The sequence below is a fragment of the Scyliorhinus torazame genome, chromosome 3 (genome assembly GCF_047496885.1).
Source record: "Scyliorhinus torazame isolate Kashiwa2021f chromosome 3, sScyTor2.1, whole genome shotgun sequence".
NCBI classification, from domain to species: domain Eukaryota; kingdom Metazoa; phylum Chordata; class Chondrichthyes; order Carcharhiniformes; family Scyliorhinidae; genus Scyliorhinus; species Scyliorhinus torazame.
Genome location: NC_092709.1, coordinates 252,118,417 through 252,138,102, shown reverse-complemented (window position 1 = coordinate 252,138,102; position 19,686 = coordinate 252,118,417). Strand labels below are relative to the sequence as shown.

The 19,686-nt window shown below is 47.1% G+C and overlaps 1 protein-coding gene across 1 annotated transcript in view; it reads left to right on the top strand.

Annotated features, from left to right (window-relative positions):
* Window positions 1-7,513: 7,513 nt before the first annotated feature.
* akr1a1a (aldo-keto reductase family 1, member A1a (aldehyde reductase)) overlaps window positions 7,514-19,686 on the top strand; it is an 89,070-nt gene continuing 76,897 nt past the window's right edge. The window contains exons 1-3 of the mRNA XM_072497124.1: window positions 7,514-7,651; window positions 18,267-18,395; window positions 18,617-18,736. Of these exons, the coding sequence (XP_072353225.1) occupies window positions 18,312-18,395; window positions 18,617-18,736 (204 nt within the window). The 5' untranslated portion in view covers window positions 7,514-7,651; window positions 18,267-18,311. The remainder of the gene's footprint in view (window positions 7,652-18,266; window positions 18,396-18,616; window positions 18,737-19,686) is intronic.

Here is a 19,686-nt window from a genome sequence, read left to right as displayed (position 1 = left end):
AAAGCTCTGGCGTCGGTTCCCCTGAATACCTGCTATCTACCTCCAGAATGCTTCCTCTGGCTCTTTATGCTCTTTTGTGACGCCTTCGAGCTGCTTTGCAGAGTTCTAGATACTCCATTGATCCCTCTTTGAATTGTAAAACGTAACAGAACAAGATTGAGAAATGACCCTTGCTTTATTCATATATTTTAATTACCTAGATCTTGGTGTACAGGAGACAATTTCAAAGTTTGCAGATAACACAAAACTTGGAAGTATTGTAAACTGTGAAGTGGGCAGTGTAGAGCTTCAAAAGGATATAGACAATTTGGTAAAGTGGGCAGATAGGTGGCAGTTGATGTCCACAGCGGAGAATGTGAGGTGATGCATTTTGAAGGGAAGAACATGCAGAAACGACATAAAGTAAACATATAGCATTCTTGGCTTTATTAATAGTGGCATAGAGTACAAGAGCAAGGAGGTTATGCTGAACTTACATAACACACTAGTTAGACCTCGGCTGCAATATTGTGTACAGTTCTGGGCGCCACACTTTAGGAAGGATGTGAGCACATTGGAGAGTGCAGGCGAGGTTTATAAGAATGGTTCCAGGGATGAGAAACTTCAGTTATGAGGGTTACAGGTTGGGACTGTTCTCATTGCAGCGAAAAAGGCTAATAGGAGATTTGATAGAGATGGTCAAAATCATGAGGAAGCTGGACAGAGTAAATAGGGAGAAACTGTTCCCGCTCGTAAAAGGACCAAGAATGAGAGGGCACAGATTTAATGGGATATGCAAAAGAAGCAAATAGGATGTGAGAAAAACGTATTCACACAATGAGTGGTTTGGGTCTGGAATGTACTACCTGAACATGTGGTGGAGGCAGGTTCAATCGAGACATCAAGGAGGCTTTAGATGATTACTTGAATAGAAACTACGTTCAAGGGTATGGGGAAAAGGCAGGAGCCAGGATATTCATTTCTAGTGAATTAAGGCCTTCAAAGGCACTGCTCCTCCATCAGGTTTAGCTGATTATTTAGTTTGCAGGATAAGACATAATGGGAATTCGTCTCCTGCAATGATGCTGCATTTTTCTCCCATCAAAAGGTTTATTTTTATGGTTCTTCTCCTGACTTTAGATCAAGTACAAATGAACAATGGGATTTCCATTATGTTAAGTGTCATGTTCAAGCCAAAAGTTGTAATCACCTCCCCAGCTCTGAACACAGTGCACCCTAAGTAAAGTATTTCTGCCCCTTTAGTGTGGAGTTCAGTCTAGGAACAAAGCACACTCAGTTACTATGAATAGCATTTGTACACAATGTAGATTCAGCATTAGGGAAATAAGTCGATATAGAAGATATTTTGACAGTGTCTGGAAGCAGAGATAGTTTTGAGTAATCTATGTTTGTATTGTTGGAGATTAGAAACAATGTATAGATTAAGAGAATTTAATTAATGTTTCTCTGTAAAAAAAAGATTGAATCTTGAGTTAGATTCCTGTTAAACAAAGGTGTTCCCATATATGGGGGCTTTGTTTTAATTTCAGACTGCTTGCATTGTGATTAGAGAGTTTACAACATGAAAAACAAACAGATTACAAAGAAAAACTAGGCTGTCACTTAGCAACAAGGGGCCACCTTTAGGTTAGAAAGAATTTTTGAGTTTAGTTTTAAGCTGGACCCAGTAGCAGTTGGAACCACGTAGCTGGAGAGGGAACATATCTCACAGAAACTGCCAGAAGCAGGAGCAGGGAGGAAGAACAATGGAGTAAGATGAAGAAAACAAGTTCCAGAAGCTAAATGACAGATTGTTCTGGAAACCAGGGAATGAAAACTGAAGTGCCAAAAAGATTGAAGTCAAAGGGACAAAAGGAACTGGTATTTGAACAAGGCACTGTTAGATTGGATTTGTTTATTGTCACGTGTACCGAGGTACAGTGAAAAGTATTTTTCTGCGAGCAGCTCAACAGATCATTAAGTACATGGGAAGAAAAGGGAATAAAAGAAAATACATAATAGGGCAACACAACATATACAATGTAACTACATAAGCACTGGCATCGAATGAAGCATACAGGGTGTAGTGTTAATGAGGTCAGTCCATAAGAGGGTCATTTAGGAGTCTGGTGACAGTGGGGAAGAAGCTGTTTTTGAGTCTGTTCGTGCGTGTTCTCAGACTTCTGTATCTGTATCTCCTGCCCGATGGAAGAAGTCTGAAGAGTGAGTAAGCCGGATGGGAGGGGTCTTTGATTAAGTTGCCCGCTTTCCCCAGGCAGCGGGAGGTGTAGATGGAGTCAATGGATGGGAGGCAGGTTCATGTGATGGACTGGGCGGTGTTCACGACTCTCTGAAGTTTCTTGCGGTCCTGGGCCGAGCAGTTGCCATACCAAGCTGTGAAGCAGCTCGATAGGATGCTTTCTATGGTGCATCTGTAAACGTTGGTACGGGTTAATGTGGACATGCCGAATTTCCTTAGTTTCCTGAGGACGTATAGGCTCTGCTGTGCTTTCTTGGTGGTAGCGTCGACATGGGTGGACCAGGACAGATTTTTGGAGATGTGCACCCCTAAGAATTTGAAACTGCTAACCATCTCCACCTCGGACCCGTTGATGCTGGCGGGGGTGTGTACAGTACTTTGCTTCCTGAAGTCAATGGCCAGCTCTTTAGTTTTGCTGGCATTGAGGGAGAGATTGTTGTCGCTGCACCACTCCACTAGGTTCTCTATCTCCCTCCTGTATTCTGACTCGTCGTTATTCGAGATCCGGCCCACCATGGTCGTATCGTCAGCAAACTTGTAGATGGAGTTGGAACCGAGTTTTGCCATGCAGTCGTGTGTGTACAGGGAGTAGAGTAGGGGCTAAGTACGCAGCCTTGCGGGGCCCCGGTATTGAGGACTATTGTGGAGGAGGTATTGTTGTTCATTCTTACTGATTGTGGTCTGTTGGTCAGAAAATCGAGGATCCAGTTGCAGAGTGGAGAGCCAAGTCCTAGGTTTTGGAGCTTTGATATGAGCTTGGCTGGGATTATGGTGTTGAAGGCGGAGCTGTAGTCAATAAATAGGAGGCTGATGAAGGAGTCCTTGTTTTCAAGATGCTCTAGGGATGAATGTAGGGCCAGGGAAATAGCGTCTGATGTGGACCGGTTGCAGCGGTATGCGAATTGCAGTGGATCAAGGTTTCTGGGAGTGTGGAGGTGATGCACTTCATGATCAACCTCTCGAAGCACTTCATTATGACTGAAGTCAGGGCCACTGGACGGTAGTCATTGAGGCACGTTGCCTGGTTCCTCTTTGGTACCGGTATGATGGTGGTCTTCTTGAAGCAGGTGGGGACCTCAGAGTGGAGTAGGGACAGGTTAAAGATGTTCGCGAATACCTCTGCCAGCTGGTCCGCGCAGGCTCTGAGCGCATGACCAGGGATCCCGTCCGGGCCCGTTGCCTTCCGAGGGTTCACTTTCAGGAAGGCCAATCTGACTTCGGAAGCTGTGATGGTGGGTATGGGTGAATTATGGGCTGCTGGGCACTCGCCAGCGGATTGTTGGTTACCTGCTCAAACCGAGCATAGAATGCATTGAGTTCATCGGGGAGGGGTGCGCTGCTGCCAGAGATACTGCTTGGCTTCGCTTTGTAGCCCATTATGTTGTTTAGTCCTTGCCACAACTGCCGAGAGTCTGTCTGTGACTCTAGCTTGGTTTGATATTCTCTCTTGGCATCTCGGATGGCTTTGCGGAGGTCGTACCTGGATTTCTTGTGTAGGTCAGGGTCGTCTATCTTGAACGCCTCAGATCTGTCCTTCAGTAGGGAGTCAATCTCGCGATTGAGCCATGGTTTCCGGTTGGGGAATGTACGTATTGCTTTCTTTGGCATGCAGTCGTCCACACATTTGCTGATGAAGTCTGTGACGGTGGTGGCATACTCATTTAAGTTGGTCACTGAGTTCTTAAATATGGACCAATCCACTGTATCTAATCAGTCATGTAAGAGCTCTTCTGTCTCCTCGGACCAGCACTGCACAACCTTCTTAGCTGGATTCTCCCACTTGAGTTTCTGCTTGTATGCTGGGAGAAGGAGCACCGTCTTATGGTCTGATTTCCCAAAGTGCGGTTGGGGGATGGAACGGTAGGCGCCCTTGATTTTTGAGTAGCAGTGGTCAAGAGTGTTGTCGCCCCTGGTGGGACAGGAGATGTGCTGGTGGAATTTTGGCAGTACACTCTTGAGGTTGGCCTTGTTGAAGTCTCCGGCCACGATGAACAAGGCCTCCGGGTGTTCTGTTTCGTAGCTGTTTATAACTGTACAGTTTGTCCAGCGTCTTCCTCACTTCTGCCTGGGGTGGGATGTAGACCGCTGTGATAATGGCTGTGAACTCACGTGGAAGATAGTATGGGCGGCATTTCACAGTCAGGTATTCTAGGTCCGGGGAGCAGTAGGTCGCCAGGGTCGCCCCATCCAAGCACCAGGCGGAGTTGATGAGGAGGCACACCCCTCCACCCTTCGCTTTGCCTGATGACGTGGTGCGGTCCGCCCGGTGAATTGAGAAGCCTTCAGGTTGTATGGCACAGTCCGGTGAGGTGGGGGTGAGCCATGTCTCTGTGAAACAGAGCACACAGCAGTCTCTTACTTCCCTCTGAGAGGTAAGTCTGGCGTTAAGTTCATCCAACTGTTTCCGATCGCTTGGACGTTTGCCAGGAGTATACTGGGGAGAGGGGTCTTGAAACCGAGTTGCTACAGTCTAACCTGCAGAAAGCCGCGTTTCCCTCGCTTCCTCGGTCGGCGGCTGTGGCTGGATGATCCTGGGATCTGATGGGAGATGTCAGCTCTTGTGGAAGATAGGTGGTTGTGTCTGGCGGGGTCCAGGGCGCTGGCAGGGACCAGGGCGCTGTTTACGTATCCAGGGTCGTGTCTGGCAGCGTCCAGGGTGCTGGGTGAGGTAGAGGGGTTGCTAGGGAGGCGAGTCTGCGATCCGGATGGGTCCCGGCGTTCAGCCGGCACGGGAATACCTTGCAGCGCGTTCGGGTCCTCGTGCGCGGTCTCCGCCGTTTCTGGGGTCCTGGGTCATGGGCAAGGGCTTCCTGAGGCAGGTTGGGCTGGGTCCCGTGGTCTGTTCCCTCCCTGGGCACTCATGGGGTTGGATCTTGAAGTCGGGCCGCGCGGTCTGAACAGCAGGGCGCCGCCGGCAGCCAGAGCTGCGGGACGCAAACCAGGGCCCTGCCGGAGAATCACCCCGGACTTTCGAGAAAAAAGTCCGGAGTGATTCTCGCCATTTTCCGGCGGGCGTGGGGACTTAGTCTTGATTAATAAGGGGATCAGGGGTTATGGGGAGAAGGCAGGAGAATGGGGATGAGAAAAATATCAGCCATGATTGAATGACGGAGCAGACCCGATGGGCCGAATGGTCTAATTCTGCTCCTATGTCTTATGGTCTTATGGTCTTAGTCCCCAAAAGGGAGAATCCCGGCCATTGAGTGAATCCCGAATCTGGAGCCTCTTAGAAAAAACAACTGAGTGAGGCTATAATAGTGTAGATGGGCTTTAGAGTGGTTTCACAGGTCGGCGCAACATCGAGGGCCGAAGGGCCTGTACTGCGCTGTTATGTTCTAGTAGTTAACGCAAGGCGTGGACTCTTAGAGCCGAGAATCAGCTTCAAAAACAATGGGACACCATCTTTAAAAGGGCGCTTCAACCAGTGCTGTAGCTGAGCGGCACTCAGGCCACATTTCAGAGGTCTCGGGACTCTCCCCGGACAGTCATCGCCAGCAAATCCAACCCCCCCCCCGCCCGCACAGTCATTGCTTCCACGTCCCCCCACACCGCCCCGAACAGTTATCACTGGCAGATTCCTTCCACAAAACTGCAGAACTCAACGGAAATGTTACCACGGATAGGCCAGCAAAATCTGAATGCAGGAATTGGGAAGAATCCTAGACTTTGCATAACTAGATCCAAATATTAATGAGAATGTTATCCTGCCTGGCTGCAGATCACTGGTCCCAATGGAATAAATTTGCTAACTTCAGCTTTAACCCTTTGAGTGTTTTTGAAATGCATGTTTTTTTCTTTTCTGATTTCAGAAGATACCCTGCAAATTATTTTATGTTGAAGTAGAAGTTGAGGCAGCTCCACAATTGATTATTTCCCTTGTTCAGGCCTACCGAAAGCACTCGAAGCATGAGAACAGCCTGATAGATATGTTATTTTAATGTTGCACTGTGTCTATTGTAACTGCAGCCTCCCTTCCTACCAAACAGCCACTCCGGCTTATCTTTTCAAATAGCTCGCCATTCCACAACCACAACACATGTGGGCGGCACTGTAGCACAGTGGTTAGCACAGTTGCTTCACAGCTCAAGAGTCCCAGGTTCGATTCCTGGCTTGGGTCACTGTATGTGCGGAGTCTGCACGTTCTCCCCGTGTCTGCGTGGGTTTCCTCCGGGTGCTCCGGTTTCCTCCCACAGTCTAAAGATGTGCAGGTTAGGTGGATTGACCATGATAAATTGCCCTTAGTGTCCAAAAAGGTTAGGTAGGGTTACTGGGTTACGGGGTTAATGTGGCTCAAGTAGGGTTTAGAAACTTTTGCATGCTCGCCTCGACACAGTGCAGTAAAACATGTAAAAAATGTTGAATTGGCAGGGACACCTTCCGAGTATATTTAATTGGCTGAATTTGGGACTGTCAGTAAGCATCTTGTATGACTTGTTCCTACCATAAGAACCAGTTACTTGAGTTCAGGATAGGCAATTGGATTGGGCAGCCAACAAATGGATGATGTAAAGATACATAACCAGGGGGCATAGATTTAAGGTAAGGAGGAGGAGATTTAGAGGGGATTTGAGGAAAATCTTTTTCACCCAGAGAGTGTTGGGAATCTGGAACTCGCTGCCTGAAAGGATGATAGAGGCGGGAACCCTCACAACATTTAAGAAGCATTTAGATAAGCACTTGAAATGCCATAGCACACAAAACTATGGACAAAGTGCTGGAAAATGGGTTTAAAGGAGAGAGGTGTTTGGTGGCCGGCACAGATACGATGGGCTGAATGGCCTCTTTCTGTGCCGTATGACTCTGTGACATGTCTGGCTTTTATACACAACAACGGTGACCTGGTTGCTCCACCATTTGCATCTGTAGCCTCCAGATCTGAGATATCTGCAATACACCTAAATAAACCATTGAAACATTTATGGTGATTGTAGTGACAATGGGCAGTCTGACCCTTTGACACATTGACATTGGTATCTCTCACAGCACAGAGAACTCAAGGTTATAGGAAGCAAGATTGAAAGGGAAATTTTTATTTAACTGACCCGCAGTCGCAACTACAATCAAATGTAGATGTTAAAATCTAGTATTTCTTGAAAATTGTCAGAACTTGCCATTTGGCACAATGCCATTTCCAGCAGAGAATCTGGGCAGGCAGTGTCCTCTCTCACCATAGTGACTCCCGTAAACCAGCTGGCCGGGTTGTGCAAGTGTTACGAAGGACAGTTAGGTTTAAACTCCAACCATTTTACTAATTCTGCTACTATCACAAATAACAGGTTTAATTAACGGCCATCAATTATTTACTAAAGTATAAAGTCTTTGAGGAGAAGCAGATAATCAGCACAAAGCACTGGCGGTTGTGTACTCCGGACAGCTATCCACCACCCACCTCAACGTTTTCTCCAACAATAAGTAAGTACCTGTACTCGAATATTCAAGTTACCAAAATGCAGAACAGATATAATCACAGCATTATAAATATTGATATTGGTGTCGGTTGTTAGAAATGTATAAAGAACTGAATGTTAAAGGAGTTTTTTCCAACTAGACTTTTAATATGCTTTCATGGGATGTGGGCGTTGCAGGCTAGATGAACATTTATTGCCCATCCCTAATTTCCCTTGAGACTTATTGGGAAACGATGAGGAGCAGACTCAAGATTTAACAAAAATTAAATGCATTTAAAAATTAGTGACCCGGGGACTTCCGGTGACGGCGGGCGGGAGGCAGCCGCGCGTTGGAGGGCTCCCGTTCGGGAACGGCATTGTCGGGGAGTAACGCCCCGTCCTAGGGCCAGCGACGGCAGTAAAAGTCGGGAGACAGCGCACAGAGAAGAAGGTTGTCAAAAAACAGCAAAAAAATGGCCGTGAAAAAAGCGGCTGAAAGTCCGTTGGGGAGTGGAAAGACCGAGGGGTCAGCAAAGAAAATGGAGGCTGGAGCACCAGGGGAGGCCGCAGTGCTTATAACTAAGGTAATGGCTGCGGAATTCGAAAAGCAGTTGGCGCAGATTGCGAAATGCATGGAGACGGTGAGGAAGGAGATGAGGGAGGTTTTGAGTGCGCTGGTGGAGGAGGCGGTTTCCCCGGTGATGACGGCGGTGGCGAGTGCAGTGGCGGAGGTGCGAGAGCAAGGGGAGGCGCTGAAGGAAGTGGAGGAGACGTTATTGCAGCACGGTGATCAACTTGCCTCGATGGGGAAGGAGATGCGGAAGGTGATGGACACTAACAAGGATCTGCGAGGAAAAATGGAAGACCTGGAAAACAGATCCAGGCGACAGAATTTCAGGATTGTGGGGTAGCCCGAAGGAGTTGAAGGACCGAAGCCGACTGAGTATTTTGCCGCGATGCTGGCAAAACTATTAGGGGAGGAGGAGGATCCCTCCCGATATGAACTGGATCGGGCTCATCGGTCGTGGAGGCCTGTACCAAAGGCGAGTGAGCCGCCAAGGGCAGTGACTCTGTGCTTCCGCAGGTACAGCGTGAAGGAGAAGGTCCTGAGCTGGGCCAAGCAGAAGCGGGTGGTGCAGTGGGCTGGAGCTGGTATACGTGTATACCAGGACTTTACGGTGGAGCTGGCGAGGAGGCGGGCTGCCTTCAACCGGGTGAAGAGGGCACTGTACATTAGCAAGGTGCAGTGCGGCATTGTATATCCAGCGAAGCTGAGGGTGACTTATAAACTCAGGGACTTTTATTTTGGAACGGCGGAAGCAGCGGAGGAGTTTGCGAAGGCAGAAGGACTGTGGCAGAACTGACAAATTGAGGAATGGCCTTGTGCCGATGTAACCTCATGACTGTATTTTCTTCTTTTTTGTATCACTGCGCGCGGGTGTAGAGGCTAAAGGAGCCAATGTCGTATATATTTGGACAAGGGAAGGGACGGGATTTTCACTCGAAATGGGGGCTCTTTGGGGTGTAGGTGGATATGCGGGGTTTGTGTGCTAAAAGGGGATCTTTGGGCTTTCCTAAGGCCGGGCAAGGGGGAAAGGGACCCGGGCGGGGGCCTCCACGCTGGCTGGTTTAAGCCGGCCAGTGAACGGGAGTGAGGTGGGGGGAGGGGCTGCGGCCATCGGAGCCTGGCAGAACAGGGTCCGAGTGGTCTAGCCGGGGTGGAAAGTTGGGGGGAAGGAACCGAGGTTGGGAGGAGGAGTTTTACAAGAGGCAGTGGACGGGAGGAGCTGGAGACTTGGGAGGGGGGGGGGGGTACAACTCTGGGGTATCATGTACGGTACTCTCTCAGAGGCTGGACGGCGTTGGTTGGGGGGGTGGGTGGGGGGTGGGGTGGGGAGCTGTGTAGATTAAGGGTGACTACGGGTAATCCCTGATTCCTTTTTGTCGTTTGTTTATGTAAACATGTGGGCTGAGGTTTGAAGGTTGGTGGGCGGATGGGATCGTTGTTATTATGGGGATTGACATATCTTGCTGATTATTGTTTATTGTTGATGGGTGTAAATGCGGGAGAAAATGTGAAAAGGAGGAGAATAAAAAAAATGCTTTTTCTTTTAAATTAAAAAAAATTAGTGACCCACAGAGTATTCAATCTTTCTTGTATGGGCGGCACAGTGGCAAGTGGTTAGCACTGATGCCTCACAGCTCCAGGGACCCGGGTTCAATTCCGGCCTCGGGTGTGGAGTTTGCACTTTCTCCCCGTGTCTGTGTGGGTTTCCTCCCACAGTCCAAAGGTATGCAGGTAAGGTGGATTGGCCATGCTAAATTGCCCCTTAGTCTCCAAAAGGTTAGGTAGGGTTACTGAGTTACTAATAATTTTTTTTCAATAATCTTTATTGTCACAAGTAGGCTTACATTAACACTGCAATGAAGTTACCATGAAAAGCCCCTAGTCGCCACATTCCAGCGCCTGTTCGGGTACACAGAGGGAGAATTCAGAATGTCCAATTCACCTAACAGCACGCCTTTTGGGACTTGTGGGAGGAAACCGGAGCACCCGGAAGCAACCCACACACACACGGAGAGAACGTGCAAGCTCCGCACAGACAGTGACCCAAGCCGGGAATCACACCTGGAACCCTGGTGCTGTGAAGCAGCAGTGCTAACCACTGTGCTACCGTGCCACCATTTCAGGGATAGGGTGGAGGTATGGGCTTAAGTCGGGTGCTCTTTCCAAGGGCCGGTGTATACCCGATGGCCAAATGGCCTCCTTCCGCACTGCAAATTCTATGATTCTATGTGCTTGATGTCTCTCTGGATAACCATGTTATAAATAGTGCAACATATTGTTATAGTCTTGTCTCAAATTATAATGTGGTATTTCATTCTGCAAGAGGTCCTTGCGGACCTTTGCTTGTGTTAAAGGTGCCTTACAAATTAAAGTTGTAAGATGCATTCTGACTGATTCACCGGGCATAATAATTATATTACTGGATGATTAATCCAGAGGTCTGGACTATTGTTCCTTTTAAGCTGTGCAAGCTGTGCACAGGTTGGTCTCTTTAAATTACCATGGGTGCATCAAAAAAATCTTTAAAGCCTTCTGCCTTAAATCGTCCATGCACTGCAAAGGAACATAGCATATATGTTGGCCTGGACTAATGATCCTGAGACATGAGTTCAAATCACACTATGGCACCGGGGGAGTTAAATTTAATGAATTAGATAAATCTGGAATAAAACTCCAGTATCAGTAATGGTACACACTTAAATACCAGATTGACATAATAAAACATTTCAATACAGTCATTTAGAGAAGGAAATCCGCCATCCTTATAACCGTGGGCAAATGTGACTCTAAATCCTCAGCAATGTGGTTGCCCCTGAGTTGTCCTCTGAAATGTCTTGGCAAGCCACCAGTTATTAAGGTGGTTCACCATCATCTTCACAAGACAATTAGGGATGGGCAATAAATGCTGCCCTTGCCAGTGATGCCAGTGATAAATTCAGGCATCAAACTCTATTTTAACAGACCAAAGTGCGCAGGCATTTGACTGGCTGTTTGTAGTACTCGTTTGTGCTGATTACAGACCCATGTTACAGCATTTTTGCTGAAGCTGTAATCCACATGCCCCACAAATAAGTATTGCAGTCTATCACAATTGTTTCAATATAGCCATACAAAAATGGTTAAGAATTCATCCTTCAATGGATTGTGCATTCATGAAGGATCTTTTACCTCATCACCAGTTACCTAAACATTGCTAGAATTGAATACTTTCCAGCTGAGGTAAGCTATGTGAACAGTTTAAGGCATTGATGACCCTTGGGAAGGCAGAAATAGATCAGAAATGTGGCACCTGTCTAACTGCTTCTTGATAAAGAAAAATGTATGAGGATGCTTTCTTTCCAATACAGTAGTTCGGTGCCTCTCTTATACAGATGGGTGCCCTTTAGTTTATTCCTCTTGGAGCCCCACCAACTGGTTGAAGACAATAGCAAAAATTAAAGACCAGAGTAACATTGACAATAATATGCATCGTGCTCACAGTTACTGAAGCGATTCTAAAATCAGCAGTTATCATTTCACAATTCTCAATGCTTACCTCCTTAGAAAGCCTCAACCTTCTCAGGCACTGCGTTTGCTATTGGAATGTTATTGATGTGCCATAAATTATACAAAGACGAGTTGTGGAACGAAACTGTGGCTTTAATAAACTAAACGAGAACCTGCTGGCAACTGATCCCGAACTGGGGCAGGGCCAGAGGTCGGCCACCTTTATACAGAGCCTGAGGGGAGGAGCCACAGGCGGAGCCAGCAGAGACAACAAACAATATATACAAGACAGTAACTGGTTTACCACAATATATACAATACAGTAACAGTGGTTTACCACAATATATATAATAAAGTAACAGTGTTTTACCACATTCACCCCCTGTTAAAAAAAAGAGTCCGGCGGGGTTAAGTGGACTTAAAGATCAAGTCTGTCGGGGGCTTTGACCTTCCGCCGTGAACGCCTCAGTCCCGGTTGTGGTGTGGGCACTGGTGTCAAGATCTGCATGTCCGGGAGCGTGTCGTCTTCTTCTTCATCCAGTAGTTGAGTCGGTGGAGAGGAAGACAGCGTAGGGGCTGGGGTGGTGGTGATGGGCGCTGGGGGGCCTGCGGGGGCCAAATTCCGAAGTAGCCGAGTAGCAGTGGAGGGAGACAGTGTAGAGTCGGGGGTAGTGGTGATGTTGGTCACTGGGGAACCTGCGGGTGCCGCCCGTCATGGTGTGCCACGTAGGCATATTGTGGGTTGGCATGGAGGAAAAGAATCCTTTCGATCAGGGGATCCGATTTATGACTCCTCGCATGCTTCCGGAGGAGGACGGGCCCTGGGACTGTCAGCCAGGTCGGGAGCGAGACCCCTGAGGTGGGCTTCCTGGGGAAGACAAACATTCATTCGTGAGGGGTCTAATGGTGGCAATGCACAGCGGCGACCGGATGGAGTGGAGAGCATCGGGAAGGACCGCCTGCCAGCAGGAGACTGGGAGACTTCTAGACTGTAGGGCCAGAAGGACGGCCTTCTAGACCGTCGCGTTCTCCCTCTCCACCTGTCCGTTTCCCTGGGGGTTGTAGCTGGTAGTCCTGCTTGAGGCGATGCCCTTGCTAAGCAGGAACTGACGCAATTCGCCACTCATGAAAGAGGAACCCCAATCGCTATGGATGTAGGTGGGGAAACAGAATAAGGTGAAGAGACTGTGCAGGGCCTTGATGACAGTGGCAGAGGTCAGGTCAGGACATGGGTAGGCGAAAGGGAAACGTGAGTACTCGTTAATAATGTTGAGGAAGTACACGTTACGGTCAGTGGAGGGGAGGGGCCCTTTGAAGTCGATGCTAAGGTGCTCAAAGGGGCGGGAAGCCTTTACCAGGTGCACTCTGTCTGGCCTATAGAAGTGTGGTTTGCACTCTGCACAGTCCTGGCAGTCCCTGGTCATGGCCCCGACCTCCTCGATGGAGTAAGGCAGGTTGCGGGCCTTGACGAAATGAAGAAAACGGGTGACAGAAGTCATTGTGGGGGGCCCGATGTCGGTCTACTTGTGCGCTGGCACATGTACCACGGGATAGGGCATCTGGGGGCTCATTGAGCTCCCCAGGTCGATACAAGATATCGTAATCGTAGGTGGAGAGTTCAATCCTCCACCTCAGGATCTTGTCATTCTTGATCTTGCCCCGCTGCGTGTTATTAAACATGAAGATATGAGAACCTGCTGGCAACTGATCCCAAACTGGGGCAGGGGCAGAAGTCGGCCACCTTTATACAGAGCCTGAGGGGAGGAGCCACAGGCGGAGCCAGCAGAGTCAACAAACAATATATACAATACAGTAACAGTGGTTTACCACAATATATAATACAGTAACAGTGGTTTACCACAGTTATCCCTGCACATCCTCTCCCTGGGACAATGTGTTCTGAGGCTTTGCTCCCTGCGTACGCATTTCTCTCATTCATTCCATTTCTTTTATAACTAAATGATGACAGCTGCAAAAGCTGAGACAGGCACAGATCACAGGTTCATGCAGGGTTTCAGGAATGCTTTGTCCTTTGAGCAATAGCTCACAATAAGCTGTTTGTATGTCAGTTACACGCAAGGAGGTTAGTTCATAGGTTTCTTTAATTGCATCCTACTCTACCAGTTAGTGGCCTTAATTGGAATTTTGCCAACAGCTTCACAAAAACATTTCCAGCAGCTGAAACACAGGAAACCTTAAGCCTTGGTGACTTGTTGACAGCAAACACCTGTTTGAATGCATGTGCCATTGCATTTTCCAAGTACCTTTAGGTCATCCAAAATATTTACAAAACAGAATTTCCTCTTGCCCAATACCATTCCTCTCCCCAAATCAAAGTGTGCGAAAGTCAGTAACACAATAAAATCAGAACAAAGCAGGAAAATAATTTACATACAAATTGAAGAAAAAAATGAAATGATGTTTCTGATACTTTGATTCATTTCAGGTTGCTAAGTTTAACCTTTCTCATTCCCTATTCATAATTCAGTTGTTGACTGTACCCCCCATCTTCCCAATCTCCTGTCAAAATGAGGAAATACTCAAACTTTTCTGGTTAAATGTAACATAAACCATAAAGTCATCAATCTGGGAAACAAGAGAAATGGCCACCAAGATTAATCATGGTTTGGGAAATTTTCAGCAGTCATTTTATGAGTTTCCAACTTGGCTGGCTCACATCTTTGCTCAGCACCCATCAACTCGACCATGACAAATGGCAGAACAAAGTCCTGCAGAGTTTGTCATTTTATGCCGTTTGTCAGCTAATTCCTGCGAGAAACAAGAATGCCCGTATATATGAGAGCATTGCCAGCTCCAGGGCATGAGCATGTAATCCAGGCTGACACTCCGAGGCCATGCAGATAGTGTGTAGTTAAGAGGTTTGTTCTTTCAGGAGTCACATAAACTGAAGCACTCACAGCTTCTTCCAGTAATTCAAACGGATGTGCAAGGACCTGTGACACAATTTAAAGAAAAGCAAGCCACTGTTGGCCTTGTTTTTCTTCACTCCACTGTTAGCGGCCATAATCTGGAATTCCCTCGCTAAACGTCGCCCCCCCCCCCCCCCCCCCCCCCCTCTCCACACACATCCCCACTTGTTATATCCTCTTTTGGCTGTCTATCCTAACATCTCTTTATGTGACTCAGTGCCGAATTTAGTTTGATAATGTTCATGACAGTTGCCTTGGGATGATGTACTATGTTAAAAGTGCTGTGCAAGTGGAAATTGTTGTTAGTGCTAACAGTCATTGTATTTCAAGGGAATCAGTTCTATGTAAAAGGCTTTGAGATGTTTGATATGATAATCTATATAAATGAAAACCTGCCTTTTCATCTCATAATCCTGTATCATTTTTGTTAATTCATGACTTTTGAGATATCTTGCGCGGGATTCTCCGACCCCCCCGCCGGGTCAGAGAATCGCCGGGGGGCGGCGTGAATCCCGCCCCCACCGGCTGCCGAATTCTTCGGCGCCGGGGCTTTGCGGGGACGGTAATCGCACCACGCCGGTCGGCGGCTGCTGGCAGCGGCTCCCCTGCCGATTTTCCAACCCGCGATTGTTCGAGTGGCCGTACGTTTACGGCCGGTCTCGCTGGCGTAAATTACAACAGGTACTTACCGGCAGGACCTGGCTCCGCGGGCGGCCTTCAGGGGGGCGCGGGGGGATCTGGCCCCGGGGTGGGGGGGGGCCCACGGTGGCCTGGCCCACGATCGGGGCCCACCGATCCGCGGGCGGGCCTGTGCCGTGGGGGAAATCTATTCCTCTGCGTCGGCTGCTGTGGACCTCCACGATGGCCGACGAGGAGATGAACCCCCCTGCGCATGCGCCAACTCGCGCCAGCTGGCGGAGGCCCTTCGGCGCCGGTTGGCGTGGCGCCAAGCCCCTTCCGCGCCGGTCGGCGCGGCACAAACCACTCTGGTGCCGGCCTAGCACCTGAAGGTGCAGAGTGGTTCATGCCACTCCTTCGCACCTGAGTTGCCCGCCTCGCCGATTCCTGCAGAATCCCACCCTTTTTTAAAATTTAGAGTACACAATTAATTTTATTCCAATTGAGGGACAATTTAGAGTGGCTAATCCACTTACCCTGCACATCTTTGGATTGTGGGGGTGAAACCCACGCAGACACGGGGAGAATGCGCAAACTCCACACAGACAGTGACCCAGGGGAGGGATTCGAACCCGGGTCCTCAGCGCCTTAGGCATCAGTGCTAACCACTGTGCCACCGTGCTGCCTGACTTTTGAGATATCTTGATGTGAATCTATAACTTTAATCATCCACAAAAAATCTCATTGGTGACTCAAAATCACTCTTTAACCAAGTGTAAAAATGCATGCATCATGGTTCCATAGTACAGATTGGATTAAACACCACAAAACAGCAAAGATCACCATGGAAACTAGACCTTCTGTTCCCAAAAAATGCAATTCAACATTATATTCCGAGTTTCACCAGAATATTGATCAGTAAATATCGGTAGCAACAAATAGGGATGTGTACTTACAGTATGAGAGGAGGTGAAAAGACAAATAAGTATTCTTTTTAACTATTGAGTTGGCAAGCATAACAGCCATTTTGCGCAGATCAACACAACTGATTCATTAATGTCCTTTACAGAAAGAAACCCACTGGTCTTTCTGACTGCAATCTGCCCTATATCGGACTCCAGTTCTACGTTGTTCATTCCACAAATGTTGATTGATTCTTAACTGCCTGAATAAACTATTCTGTTCAAGGACAATATCAACCACCAGCTCTTGCACTAATTAGGGATGACAGTAAATGGCAGCCACATCCCGCAAATGAATGAAGAAGAAGTTATATGTGTTTATGTTTTCATATCCTCGCCTTTTTTCTCACTTTTATTTTCTCTTGCTGTTTAGTTTCTTCTTTCCTCCCTTTCCCCCACCCTTATGTCCTGTCTCTCATCACACATGTCGAGAATCGATCCTCAGCTTGAAAAGCAGAAAGATGGCCGTTTCCACATCTCTGCCAATAGTGTTGTAAAAATGACTAACACAAAAGGGGAGATCAAATTGAGGTGTACAAGATGACAAACGGTATGGATAAAGTAGACGTGGCGTGGATGCCTCCTCTTGTGGGGCATTCTAGAACGACATAATCTTAGGATGAGGTAGCAAATTTAATAGAGATTGAGGAGAAACAACTTCTCCCAAAGGGTTGTGAACCTGTGGAATTTGCTACCCCAGAATGCGGTGGTTGCTGGGACAGTGAGTACATTTAAGGACAGTACGAAGTCTTACAACACCAGGTTAAAGTCCAACAGGTTTGTTTCGATGTCACTAGCTTTCGGAGCGCTGCTCCTTCCTCAGGTGAATTCACCTGAGGAAGGAGCAGCGCTCCGAAAGCTAGTGATATCGAAACAAACCTGTTGGACTTTAACCTGGTGTTGTAAGACTTCGTACTGTGCTCACCCCAGTCCAACGCCGGCATCTCCACATCATGGCTACATTTAAGGAGGAGTTAGACAGATTTTTAATTGGTAATGGGTTGAAGGGTTATGGAGAATGGGCAGGATCGAATGGGGAAGCAGACATGTTGGGCCAAATGGCTTAATTCTGCTCTTATATCTTATAAACTTATGAAGAATGGTCTGGGATAACTAGCCCCCCTTTTCTTCTACCTCTCTTATTCTGTGAGACGCTTCATCTCCGGTTAGTACTTGTCCTTAATTCACTGTTTTGCATTCAATAACTCACTGTGGAGATTTGCAATTGTGGATCTACTTTTTGTCAAATCTATAGCAGAGCACATTAAATTACTGCTATTAATTTATTGGATAAATTCAGCCACTCTAGCTCTTCTAGCTGGGAACTGCAGTCAAAGGACAGCAGTCAGACAATCAGAACTGCAAAGCTGTAACCCTCTCTGATCTGCACTACCTTCAAGCACAGCTTGTCTGCTGAGAGTGTGAGAACTTGTCCTTTGTAATTAGGGGCAGCACGGTAGCATTGTGGATAGCACAAATGCTTCACAGCTCCAGGGTCCCAGGTTCGATTCCGGCTTGGGTCACTGTCTGTGCGGAGTCTGCACATCCTCCCCGTGTGTGCGTGGGTTTCCTCCGGGTGCTCCGGTTTCCTCCCACAGTCCAAAGATGTGCGGGTTAGGTGGATTGGCCATGCTAAATTGCCCATAGTGTCCAAAATTGCCCTTAGTGTTGGGTGGGGTTACTGGGTTATGGGGATAGGGTGGAGGTGTGGCCCTTGAGTGGGGTGCTCTTTCCAAGAGCCGGTGCAGACTCGATGGGCCGAATGGCCTCCTTCTGCACTGTAAATTCTATGATTGAGAACATTTGAAGGAAGACCATTAACTTGGTGTGACAAGTGTTGCGTTGTGAAGTGATTCTGTTTGAACCCATGGAAGCGAAAATAGTTTTTTTATATCTTCCTACTGAGGAAGAAAGGAGCAGGCAGGGTTGGGGGTAGGTGAAGGTGGGTTTTGCTGTTGACAAAATCTGTTTAGATATCTCTCAAAGCCATACTCTATCTGGCTTTGCTCATTATATGTTTGCCAAGAGTTTCACATCAATCTGTATTTACAGATGTGTTTTTGTGGCTTTACACAGGTTGCATTTCTATAATAATTCACAACTCTGCACGAGGTATTAAAAATGAGTTGTGAATATGTTACACTTGCCACAGGGCACAAAATGCCATTAGTTGGATTGGGAACATGGAAGAGTTCAGTTGGCCAGGTAGGAACCTTAAATTTGTTGCACTTATCGGTCGATTATTTGTTATATTTCACTGCATTGAACGATTATATTTTCCATATTAGTGGTTTATTTCCTTTTATACTTGTTCAGTTGAAAGATCCTAAATATTTTGCAGAAAAATATGTTACAATACACCTATTTGGAAGTATAGATAATGTACTTTGCTCACGTTTGAAACTGTGTTACTTTGATTTCTGCAGGTGAAATCAGCAGTCAGCTGTGCCCTTGAAATAGGATACCGGCATATAGACTGTGCTTTTGGCTACAGTAATGAACATGAAATTGGAGAAGCTCTCTGTGAAAAATTACACGCCAGCAAAGTAAGGAAGCAGGAGCGTTTGTAGTATTTTTGAAGAAATATTAATAGTAATGCAAACCCCACCATCTCATAAATCAGGGGCAAACTTTTAAAAATTAAGAGATTTGGTACAAAAATCATGATTTGTTTCAGATCTAATCAGTATAGCTTGACAAGTTATAAAACTTCTTTGTGGCTTATCTAATCTCTAACAGGTTTTATGAAGCTACACTTAGTCCCGAAGTTTATCTATTGTTATAAAAGCAGATCCAGAGGATGATATTCAAGATTCTTGATCTCCATATACCTTCTCTCCGTTTAACTCTCTTCGTGCTTCAAGCTGATTGACATTCCCAAAATGAAAGAAATAGAGTTTCATGCTTTGATACTCATTGGTTCAGGAGTTCTGGTCACCCAAGAGTAAACTTTGCATTGTTTCCCTAGGATAACATTGCTCAAACTCTCTCCCTTATCCTGTCAGCTGGTCTGTACACTCAGATTTTTCTGGACCTATGATTCTATTGCTGGATGAAATAGTCCATTTTACAATGTAAACACAGGATTCCCCCAGGGTACAGGTGTCACTCTCTTAGGAAAAGAACTGTAAAAATGCCAAATATAAAAGCACTTTTCATTATCAATCCCCTACCTGATAAAACTGGGACTTGGGTGTGTATGCTGGTCCGAGGAAACAGAAGAGCTCCTATATGACTACTTGGAGACAGTGGACTGGTCCATATTTAAGAACTCAGCGACCAACTTAAATGAGTATGCCACCACCATCACAGACTTCATCAGCAAATGTGTGGACAACTGCGTGCCAAAGAAAGCAGTACATACGTTCCCCAACCAGAAACCATGGCTCAATCATGAGATTGACTCCCTACTGAAGGACAGGTCTGAGGCGTTCAAGTCAGGCGACTCTGACCTATGCAAGAAATCCAGGTACGACCTCCGCAAAGCCATCTGAGA